General features: G+C 35.4%; 1 protein-coding gene across 1 annotated transcript in view; it reads left to right on the forward strand.

The window, feature by feature from the left end:
• The first annotated feature begins 4,516 nt into the window (after nt 1–4,516).
• The window catches only part of TMPRSS11E (transmembrane serine protease 11E), a 44,555-nt gene continuing 36,467 nt past the window's right edge, over nt 4,517–12,604 (forward strand). The window contains exon 1 of the mRNA XM_059153856.1: nt 4,517–4,581. Within this exon, the coding sequence (XP_059009839.1) occupies nt 4,574–4,581 (8 nt within the window). The 5' untranslated portion in view covers nt 4,517–4,573. The remainder of the gene's footprint in view (nt 4,582–12,604) is intronic.

The raw sequence follows: 12,604 nt of genomic DNA on the forward strand, positions 1-12,604 counted from the left end.
GATTTTATGAAGGGTTATAAGTAGGAGATTCAACACATTATGGTTAGAAGCTTTGAAGTAAAAATAACTATTTTGCATTTATGCTCCTGTTGAGATACATTACAAAAGTAACCAAGGAGGAACGCCTGGGTGGCTCAGTAGGTTGGGCGGCTGCCTTTGGCTCAGGTCATGATTCCAATGTCCTGGGATTGAGTCCACATTGGGCTACTTGCTCGGCAGAAAGCCTGCTTTTCCCTCTGCATCTGCTGCCACTCTGTCTGCCTGTGCTCGCTCTCTTCCCCTCTCTCTCTCTGATTAAAAAAAAAAAAAAAGTAACCAAGCAAAAAAACATGATTTCATCCAGCTCTTCAGTTTTTAAAGACTTTATTTATTTATTTTAGGGAGCGAGAGCAAGAAATATGGGGATGGGATGGGGGACGGACAGGGGGAGAGAGAAAATCTCAAGCATGTTCCATGACCAGTGCAGAGCCTGACATAGGGCTTGATATCACAACCTCACAATCTGACCTGAGCTGAAATGAAGAATTGATAGCCTAAATAACTGAGCCACCGATGTGCCCCCAGCTCCTTAGTTTTGATAAAATATTTATTCTGCCAGCTGCCTTTTTGGTTTAACAAAGTAAATGTGATCTTCCTTCAATCAACAACATAGGATACTAACTCCCCAGGCCTTTGTGAAGGCTATGAACTCAGACTATTTCCTGTTTTGTTCATTTAAAGGTCCTCTGAGAGGAGTTACTTCAGAAAGTTCATCTAGGGAACATGGATACCTCTAAGTAGGTACTTTGAGTTCTCCTGTGGATCAAGCTAGAGCAGTGGAAGTATACATTCTTGACAGCATAAACTAAAAAATCCATCACCAACCTTAGCTTCAAAATTATACTCTCAGGCTTCTTTGAATTTATTGTAAAAATAATTATATAAAATTCTCTCCTATTTAAGTAATTAAGGAAAAAAAAGGATCTTGTGAAACTAAACTTGTTTTAAAAAATCATCTGGCTAAGCAACTCTTGAACAAAACTGGATTAATAAGATTTCTTGCATACTTAGCTACATGACAGATTTCTTGTCCCAGGTCCCTTACTAAAAAACACTTCAAAAAAACAGGTGGAAGCCAAGTTAGAGATCAGGATTCTTCCCCGATGCAGTTAAAGGGAGAGAGAAGGACCAGACATTTCTTTGGCAAACAGCTCCATCAATGGCATTTGTGTTTGATTGCTTTGCTTCAAGTACAATACACTCTTTGCAGAGAACGGCCAGATGTTCAGAGTGGGAGTGGCACTCTTCAACCAGCTGAAAATGCAGGAAGTCATCTATCCTCATCTGCCTCTTCCTTTGCAATCTAAACGCAATACCAGGAACCCTACTGAGTGCAATACCTGGTTACAAGACAAGGCTGGGCTAGCTGATGTAGTCTTCTCCATTGAAAAAGTAATGGATAGAATGCGCTGAGAAACAACTACAGCATGATGGCGTTCAATAGAGAAGGCTAACATAGGCAAAAGGAAAGGTTTCAGAGATAGGTACTGATAGGTTAGTGAAAAATAAATCACATTTTGGCTAAGAAAATAAGACAGAGGAAAGGAGAGTCAGCGATAGCTGGTTCCCCAGCAGCATTCTTGTGTGATCTCTTCTTACTGGATAGAGTCCAAAGGTTAATTATATTGATGCTCTTTGTTTTCTCAGCTTGAACAAATTAAAGTGCACAAGTACCTTCAAAACAATAATGATAGGAGGAAATGGAGCCACAAATGACAATAACTGTGTCTACTCTGATAACTCACTCATTCACAGGTTTAACATCGGTCAGTCTGTAATGCACAACCCCATAAACTGACCAATAAAAGGATTGTTTTGGCATTACATAACCTAGGTATAACTTTGAGGGCTTCCATAAATTAATTATATTATTATGCATAAGCATGCATCTATTATCAGGCATAAAAAAACTTGATTCAAGCTAAGGGATATTTAAACAATGATAAAAATAATCCATGACTAGCCACACTGGCACTATACTTCTTTAGCATACTCATACTTATGGCCATCAGATGCCTCACTGTTATGACGTTGCTAAGTATAAGAAGGGCTGTGGAATAGTTTGTTGGCTAGTAAAAATACCTGTGGTCAACTTGTTATTTTATTAGTTTCGCGATGTAACGTATCTACTGTGGGTTTCTGGGAGACTCAAATTCACAAATATATTTCTCCTGACTTTGCTCCCACATTTCATGGAGGGACACAGGGAAAACAGACTGCCCTGATCTCAGTCACAAAGAGGAGGATAACTCTTTTTTCTTTACAACAGTTTAAGGCAAAAGGATTACAAAATAAAATGCATGATTTTAGAAAAACAGCAATCAAGAAAATAAATATTTGAATGAAAGACAAACTTTTGCTCTAAAATCCTTTTTTTCCTCTTAGAGACCAACAAAGTTAAAAATGATTGACTTTGTTTTTGTATCCTACAACTCTAAGAATAACTGTTAGAGAAATACTGGAATATAAAATGCTCCATTTGGTGGATAATTTAGTCTAATGTTTGATTCCTCCTTTCTTCTCTATCCTTCAAATGTCTACTAAAGAATATGTAATATCATGAAATTTGATAACACACACAAATGCTCTTTGAGTAGGCTGAACGAAGGCCATTAACATAGGAAGGATATATTTAGGATTTATTATCTTTTGGTTGACATCCACTCATTCTCTATCTGCATAACCTTAATCTCTGTTTTTCTGTAATTCTAGCATATATCCATAAGGTTTTCAAAAAATTATGAAAGCCTTCTCGTTTTCTGCATCTCTGTCTTTAGGTGCACATAACCTTAAGCATATACAACCATAGGACCATATAAATAATTTATTTGATTATTTGGAATCTGGATTTTATTATTTGATTCCAGATTATTTGGAATCTGGATTTTAGTAGAGAAAAAAGTCATGAGATTCTGTTAATATGAGTCTGACCAGGTTTTGGCCCAGGGATACACAAAAGAGGGATCTGATTTTTCCTTGAAAACAAGAATATAATCAATATTTTCATCGAATATGGGGTTAAATAGAATATAGCATTATTAAACCAGTATAAAACATTCATTAGCGAGGCTTTCACTTTTTAAAGGCTGTATAGTAGGAAAAATTTGATCTTGTAACCTGGAAGTTTTTGCTTTACTATTGTTGCCTCTTTATTTCTGGCTAAATTATATTTTCAAGTGAGTAGACAGAAACCTGATCCTATATGTTTATTAGCTTCAGGTAAATGTACGGCTATTTATTCTTCAGTCTTAAGTGATCTATAGGCCAGAATAAAAAGGGTACATTTGATGCTTTCTCTAGTCCCAAGAACAACGTGTACCAACATACAGGTTTCTTGGTTATTGCCAGAGAGTGATTCTAATTCTTGGTAGCCAATCACACACTTACTATGGATCCCAATTTCTGCATCTGTTTAGATGAACCACTGGCAAAATGGATGTGTGGCAATATTCAACAGTGCCCCCAAAATGAATGAATGAATGAATAGGAGTACCAATCTGCCTTCTTTATGGTGACTTTTTAGAACTGATCACATATACTCTCTTCCTCTTTCCTTCTTATGCTCTTTCCATGCGTATTTTTGTGGTCCCATATATACTAAGAATAGGATTACTGTCTGTTAAGAATTCAGTTGAGATACAAGTAAACAAAAAAATTCTCACTCAGTGCAGTAAGGGTTATGATATCACAAGAGCCCAGAGGAAGAACACCTAATTTCGTTTATGGGGATTAAGGATGGTGATTTCAGGATTATGCCTGACACAAATACACAAGTATAAACACACACTTTTTAAGTACATTACTTGCTTTTCAGAAGTAAGACAGTAATGACTCAGAGTTGGCTGATACGTTTGTCTCCAGTATAATGAAAGAAATATACTGTCTCAATTGGGGGTTAATATTTATAAACAACTTGACTTTTCTGAAAGAATGAAGTCATATAATTTTAATATACTAATGCTTTTCTAATCTCTATTGTATTTTCAACTGCTGATTATAGTCAATACCAAAGGAAAACTTTCATTCTATGCAGGCTAGAGTAGAAAGCAAGTTGGATAAATTTTTAAAATATAGGTATTACTTCTGGTTTGTGGGTCATAAACTATATGATTCTGACCATCACTTAACATTTAAGTTAAAAGTCCATTTCTTCACTGAAAAGAATGAGGAAGCAAAGCAATGTGATTTTAAGATCTCTTTAAATTTAAACATCTGACCTTTATAAAAATTCTGGTTTACATGAACACTTTTAAGCTAGCATAATCTTAAGGTAATAGCTTTTAAGTTCCTGCTCCTAGAAAGTGCTTATAAATTATTTATGTTCTCCTGCTCCATATAAAATTTGACTTTGTCCTACTAGTCACACACACAGTTCCCATCACACTAGTCAAGACCCGTCAGACTGGTTCTATTTAGATCATGAGTGACTTCTTTCTTCACCTTAATCCAGCCCATGAAATTGCTGATATAGCCTGGATGCACGCACTTGACTGCAGACCTTGGTCTCCACAGGATTCTTCTCTGCTGGTCAGCAATGTATCAGTGAGTTCCCTTTTCCTTTGTCTTAAGATTACTTGTAGTTTAAAATGGCAAGAACCACACCAGGGAATGTGTGGATCTTTAATTTACTATTTGTTTAATATAGAAACATACTTTTGATATTTAACATGCAATTATGTCAAGAAGTACATTTCTCTTCTTTCTATATTAGTGTTCCTTGTCATCTTGGGATTCATCCTAAAATATTTTTCTATGTACTTTCAGATGAGTTCAACAAAGGATAAAGGTACATCATGTTTGATAGCTGTCTTTTAGTTAGCTAGTTAGCTAGTTTCAAGAATAGAACATGTTTTTAGCTTGGACTTTGTTTTATTGGGAAAATACTCTTATTTTTAAAGGTATGCATGAGAAAAAAATAAATCTGAGGTCATGCAGATCAAAATTACATTCATTTCTGTTTAAATAGTTAAATTTTAAAAACTGTAAATGTTTCTCAAGAGTAAGAAATAATTTAAGAAGATAGTATGATTAAATTATTATAGTTGATTTAAAAAATTAATCCAATGATGTACCTGACCAAAATCACTTCTCTAACAAATAAGTCAAAATTATTTTGAGATTGTTTTCATTAAAAGTTAGAAATTAAATAGTAATAAGGTTTCCACGTACTAGTTTGGGCTCCGAAAAATATTTTATCTTCAGATTAAAATTCTATTTTCTCTAATTCATATTTTGGCATATCATTTTATTAAAAAAACTTCTAGTTTGAGAAGAAAACAGTTTGGAAATGTAAAACTACCAGTGGACTCTTAATAGGGAAAAACACTCAGGCTCTGTCATTGATAGAAAGTTTTCTAATACTTGTTATGAAAAGTTTAATACTCTTCTGTATATGTTAATGAGGCTACTAAGAGCTATAGACATAACAAATTTAGTCAGACTTCTTAAGCCTCCCTGCCTTTTGTGAGTACTTCCTCATAATCCTTGACTGTTTTTTCCTGTCCTACCCTTTTTACTACGTTATCTGTAAGAATAGTGCTATAGAAAAGAGAGGTTTTATTTAAACATATAATCACTATCAAACTGAAGATACTAAATGGATTTCAGGCTTTGTCTATGCTAGATATCAGTTAGTCGAGAATTTGTGTAGAGTAATTCTTATGTGGGGGTATTGGAAAGCATTTTTCTGAGTGTACTCTAATCTGAAGCAAAAGATACACCTATTTTTTGGTATTCAGAGTATTTTTGGTACTTCATAGTAGAGGGAAGATAATCTCTCCAAGAAAAAAAAATAAACAAACAAAATAATTTCTTTCTGGTCTAAAACTCTATAAATTTATAAACTGGAGCATGTCTATGTTTGTCAACCTAGGAGATGTTAAGAAAATGGGCTAGAGCGGAAAGGGATTAAATTTATTATGCACCAGACCAAGTGCAGTGCACTAACTGGAATGCTTTGAAGAAAGAGATGTAATTGAAATATGTAGACAATTTTTTTAAGGATGTTGTTCATAATTGGGAAGGCATATAAGAAACACTGTGGGCTTTTATCAAATGGCACACTCCTTCCTCTTTAGCCAAATCTCTAAGAGCCCTTTCCTCACTTTACCTGTTCTAAATGAAAACCAATATTTTAGAATTTAAAAGTAAGAAGACATTTGGACCAGGTAAATATTATTCTTCATATTCTTCCATTTCCCGCAAACTCTTATTTTTTTGCTATTCTTTCAGCATGAAAAGAATAACACTTGGATTTTATAAAAATGCACACACAGAGAGCAGAAGGTTAAAGAAAACTTTATCAGGAATAAGTTTAAGGGGTAGAGAGTTGGGAAGAGGAGAATATATTTATTAAATAAATATTTATTGGTGATGAGTATATATACCAACTGTAGTTACCAGCAATCACTGACAAGAATTAAGGATAAGCAGACTGAATTTATAGACAATATCTACATAAATTTAGATACACAGAGATGAAATGAGTAATATTCAAATCTAAAAAAAATGGACAACTTTAATTTTTGCTTAGTAGGATCAGAGCTACATCTTAGTCTGTGTGTGGGCCATGGATCCCCTCCATTAGAATCACTGGGTACTTATTAAAAATAGAAAAGTTTAGTTCCAATCCCAGAAATTCTCATGGATCTCTGGTTGAGGCATGGCAATGATATTTTGATTTAAAAGTTAAATTCTTAGTCACACTAAAGTTTGAGAAATGTACAGCATAAAGTCATAAAAAAGAAAGGAATATGTAAGACAGAAAGGAATTAAAGCAGAAATGAAATAGGTCAGCTTTTAGAAGAGGCAGCCCTTTGCTTTATTTAAATTGGTATAATTATATCTTAATGGGTGGTGTTCTTTCCCTAGTCACCTTTCCCTCCAAGGGAGAAGAGCATTCATTTATGCAATGTAGTGATGATTAAAGAAGAGAGGATAAGGGCGCCTGGGTGGCTCAGTGGGTTAAGCCGCTGCCTTCGGCTCAGGTCATGATCTCAGGGTCCTGGGATCGAGTCCCGCATCGGGCTCTCTGCTCAGCAGGGAGCCTGCTTCCCTCTCTCTCTCTGCCTGCCTCTCCATCTACTTGTGATTTCTCTCTGTCAAATAAATAAATAAATAAAATCTTTAAAAAAAAAAAAAAAAAAAAAAAAAAAGAAGAGAGGATAAATTCAGGAGGTATGGGAAACTGATGGGAGTACAAAACATGATTTGGGAAGTTTATGTCTAACAGAGAAGGTGTTGGTTAATGAAACAAGATGGGATTGGGAGGGAGACAAACCATAAGTGACTCCTAATCTCACAAAACAAACTGAGGGTTGCTGGGGGGAGGGGGGTTGAGAGAAGGGGGTGGGATTATGGACATTGGGGAGGGTATGTGCTTTGGTGAGTGCTGTGAAGTGTATAAACCTGGTGATTCACAGACCTGTATCCCTGGGGATAAAGATATATGTTTATTTAAAAAAAAAAATCTGTTTTCAGGGAAACCTTAACATAGAACCAGCCAAGCGTATCTCCCCTCCCCATCCCAACTTGAAGTCAGTCAGTAGTGGTACTGAAGGGTTATCATATTGAGGTTTAGGCCCAGAGCTTCTATGGGATCCTGCTCCAAGTTTTGATAGGGCCTCACTTCATCAGCTACCATCAGTCCTGGTCCATGTAACAATTTTTATTGACTTCTCATGTATATTAAATTCTGCGTGGAAGAAAACTACCTGTGGAACACCTATTACGTATTGTACATTTTATAAAATGTGATCTCATTTAATTTTGGAAATACCTTGAGAAACACTTATTGCAATAACTCCTTTAAAAGATGCAATCAGTGCAACTCAGGCTGTGCAGCATTAGTAAGTGCTGGATGTAGAATCTGAGCTTGGCTTTTCTGGCTCTAAGATGTATGGTGAACACATTGTCTATCACGTGTGCAGAGCTAAAGGAAGAGTCTTTGGAAAGTTTGCATTCTGACAGAGATAAGGAATACACACACACACACACATGGTATACACACAGATACAGACTGGAGAAAATGCAGATGCATTTATAGGCATAGATGGCTATACACTGTCTAGGCAAAGAAACCGATCGAACACAGGTTGATGTGAAATAAAGTACATACATGCTGAAAGAGGAAGGATGGTGGTATAATTTTACTTAAGAAACATTTTAAAGATGCATGGACTTCCCTTTTTTAGATTTTCTTAAAACTGTCTTTGTATTTAAATAAGATGAAAATATGACCTAACTTCTCTACACTATCTTAAAGACGATCAGTGACTGAGAGTACAGCACCTTAATTGCATCATCACTGTTTTCTAAAACGGATTACAGCATTTGCTATTTCATGAAAATCAAGTTCACTTAGGACAGTGTATCATGGAAGGATTCATCAGTCTGTAGTAACTGTAATTGTCTCAATGAACCTTATTGTTATTTTTTCATTGTTGTCCACTTTCCTTCAAAAATATGTCATTGCTTCGATACAAGGAGGGAATAAATTGAACAATTCAAGAAAAAAGGCAAATCATGCATTTCAATATCAGCGTTGAGATTCATAAGTAGGTCTGATGGCTTTAGTACTTGAGAATGGGGTGAGTTGGGTATTTGAGGAGCAGGTCATCTAAGATGGAAGGTGGTCCATGCTCTGGCTGTCTTTCATGGCTTGGTCAGCATTAGGTTTTAGAGGAAATGCACAAAGAAATTCTCAAAATGCACTCCTTCAGACATTTTTTCATCAAAGATAGTGCGTGAGAATTAGGAAGAATGATCTCACAATTTCAAGCATAATTTAATACATTGGAAATGAATGGATTAGAGAATAAGAAACTTCTAAGAGGTTGAAGGGGGAAAATGGGTTTAGGGACACCAAGTCATGCCAGAATCTGTGTGCGAAAACATCTCCTACTTACATATATGGTCTGTGTGGTTGGGCAATTTGTGAGATTTTTTAGAATAGTAATTCTGAGGTAATAGAACTAAGGGGAATCCAAAGTACCATGTACCATGACTAAATTCTACCCTCCAATCTTTCATCTGAAAATGTCAGAGGATAACTCTTTTTCAAAGCTGAAAAAGCAGATATAAAAAAACTTACCACTTTGTTTAAAGTTAAACTGTGAGTCAGTACAGAACAAAGTAATAATTGCTGTCATTTGTTTTACATGTTCTATGAGCCAACTACTGTTCTAAAACATCACAAGTGTTTAATCTTTAAAACAACCTATGGTTACATTATTACATACATTTTATAGATGAGGAAATTGAGGTTCAGATGATAACATTATCTTCTCAGAGGTAATACATGGCAGAACTGGGAATTAATCTAGGTCCATCTGACTCCAAACCTATGCTCCTAACTACAGTGGTGTAACCATCCTCACGTCTCTTGTATCCACTTTGGTAGTTCTACTGCTAGGATGATTTAACTGTCTGATTGTGTCAAAAGATATAAAAGTTATATTTACAAGGAACAATGCTATTATTCAATGAATAGTCTTCTCAGTGGACCTTTAAGGCTGGTAGACAGGAAGCTTTGCTATCTGTGTTTTATATAGTAGGTGATACAACCTTCAAAGATTAGGTAATTTGCATGTGGTTACAGGAATTGGTGAGTCAGTCAGCACTAGAGATAGAATCTGTTCTTCCTGTTCACCTGTAAACCTAATCCAATACCATCAAGTGGAAGGGTTAAATTAACACAGATGACTCAGGAAATACTATTGCTACTGTATCACTATTACATTTGAAGATGTATAGAAATATATGGCCTTTTAAAAATTAGTTGTTCATTTTAAAAGCTGACATGCCAGGTCAGAGTTAGCAAAATCCACAGAGGGTACATATAACAGGAAGAAACAAGTGTATATTCTGTATAGTTGATTCCACCATTTATTTTCTTATTTGGTATTTATCAGCAACACTGTAAAGTAGATAATTTTAATATTACCATGAATTTACAGGTAGGGAAACCAAAGATTAGGAAGACAGAGCTTTCCAAATCTCTGAGTAAGTGGTTGGTAGAGCTGGAGTTGGAACATACGTCTTTCTTAGTTGAATTCCATTCACACATAAGACCTAATGCAAACCCTTGACACATGCAGCAGAGTTGCTATGGGTAAAGTGGCACTAATCTTGGGAGCCTCACTGCTCTATCTTCTCCTTATCCCCTTAGGCACACAGGAGGCAATTTGAGGGACTTTCTACCCACTTTGAAAACAAATTAATTTCTCACTATGAAGGAGGATATAGTGACAACAGACAACATTTGTGGAGCACTGTGTGCCTGGCCTGATCCCAATTGCTCTGTGGGCGTTATTTCTTTAACCCTCAGAAGAACTTATACTAAGGTCCTATCAGTAGCCCCATTTATAGGTGGGGAAATGTAGAATCTGAGAGAGTGAGTAATTTCAGGCCCACCTAGTGAGTGAGAGGCAGAGCCAGGACTAAATCCAAAGTGTTGGATGCCAAAACCCAGACCTTTATCCAATAAGTAAGAAATGGAAATCATTTGCTTAAAGCCATAGAGTATAGTCAAGAGTATCTTAAAATCAGCTGCTAGAGAACATTACATAAAATTATTTTATCATCTTTCCCATATAAACTATAAAAAATTAGTTTCCCAAAGATAATTACAAAAAAGTGGCAATTCACCTTGATTGCAAGTGATTTGTTTTGCATATTGTAATAGCATCAGATTTAGCTATATATGAGGGACAAGAAATTTAGGGTAACAGTGACTTATAAAAAATGGAATTAGTATAAACAAGTCTGGAGGCAGGCAGATAGGCCTGTGGACAAGGGACACTATTCTATTTTCCAAGATGGCTATGTGCTCAACAAATATCAAAGATTGTATTATTAAGAAAAAGTTATTTGGGGTAGGCACCAACAAGGATCTACTACAGACATGTTAAATTTGAATGACTAGAGGTATATTCTATTGTGATGAAAAGAAGGCAGTAGATGTATGGGTCAGAAGGTTAGCCAAGTGATCTAAGCTGCAGTTATGGATCTGGTAGTCATCAGCAAGTAGATGTAAATTAAGGCCATAGCATTGGTAACTGAAGATATTTTATTCTTTTGGATAACACCTTTCTTATACTATTATGGTATTAATTTGGTGTTCCATTCAAAAGTTAAGACTCAATACTTCCACCTATTATAGGTCAGCAGCTGGGACAGGAAATTCATTAATCAAGAAATCTCACTTCTGGGAGAATAATTTAAACATTAACAGAATCCATGCATTTTCCAATTGCCCTTCATTGATACATTAATTCTGGTAGGGTTTTATTATAAAAAGGAATTTCTAGATTATTGGAGGGATTCTTTGTGTGTGGCTTATAGTGTTTGCCGGGAAAAAGCAATCCGGAGTATACTGTATACTCTTAGTGTGTCTTTCAACTGACACATTCCAATTCTAAGGGCCATCATTGTTTTACATAAAATGAAATTTCACGGTTCTAGAGATTTTAAAACTGACTTAGGAGACAAGTAATAAAATTTATGACTTCCTCATATGAAACTTGAATTACTTAAAATCACTTGCAGTTCCTTACTTCATTCCACTTAACTGGCATGTGGCAACCAGAAAAAAGAGATATTTGAAAAATTATGTTAAAGCTAATTGTTTAGTAAATGCTAAATTTTAATTATAATATATTAAGCATTTTTAAGTAATGTGAGGCATGGAGCACTAACTTTGGTGGAAGATAAAGAGTATCTAGATCAGTTAAAATACTCATTGCTTTTAGCAGATGAGGAAAATGAGAGGGCACTCAACATCACACAAGTTGGGGGTTACGGATGCTGGAACTTATCTGATGTCGAATATGCTTTCAGGTTTCTCGTCTCAAACCTTCAGACTTAGATGAAAGGACTTAATCCTTAAGCAGAAACCTTTAGGTCTAAGATGCAGGTCACTGGACTAACAGTATAGAGCTCATTCTACTCTATCACGCCAACTCTCTCAGGAGGTGTCTAAACAAAGTTATGAGAAATATTTGGTAGGAAGACATCTAACATTACAAAAAGTTTCTGAAATTCTATGTTATTTATTAACAGCCTCGAAAGTGTCTCTGAGCTTATGTTTCTCAACTACTTTTCTTCTGATCATACCTGCCACCACATAATTACACACTCCCTGTTAATTCTTTTTTTTTTTTTAAATATATTTTTAAGTGTGTACAATTCCCCATGACTGGCTGCAATGGCATCCCTTGTCAACATTTCTGTGGAAACTGTTGCTTTTAAAGTTCCTTACTCAGATTGTGGCAGTTTATTACCTTGAAGTAAAAAGAATTTGAAGAAAAGAAAGCAAATATTTTAGTAGAATTAAGGATGAAAATAGCTCAGTTTATAAGTCTATAAACCCATACTAATTATTTAATAATATATTTAAATTTTGTGGCACCACATCTATCTGTGATTACATATTTCTAGAGGTCAGGCAAAGTGTCAACCTGAATCTCAGTTTGTAGTTTCCTGTGCAGTACCATATCTGGTTGGGGACTTAATAAATACCTTGTTCATCACACAGTGGAGATCAGAGACATTCCTTACTGTTGAG

Source organism: Mustela lutreola, chromosome 1 (genome assembly GCF_030435805.1).
Source record: "Mustela lutreola isolate mMusLut2 chromosome 1, mMusLut2.pri, whole genome shotgun sequence".
Classification (NCBI taxonomy): Eukaryota; Metazoa; Chordata; class Mammalia; order Carnivora; family Mustelidae; genus Mustela; species Mustela lutreola.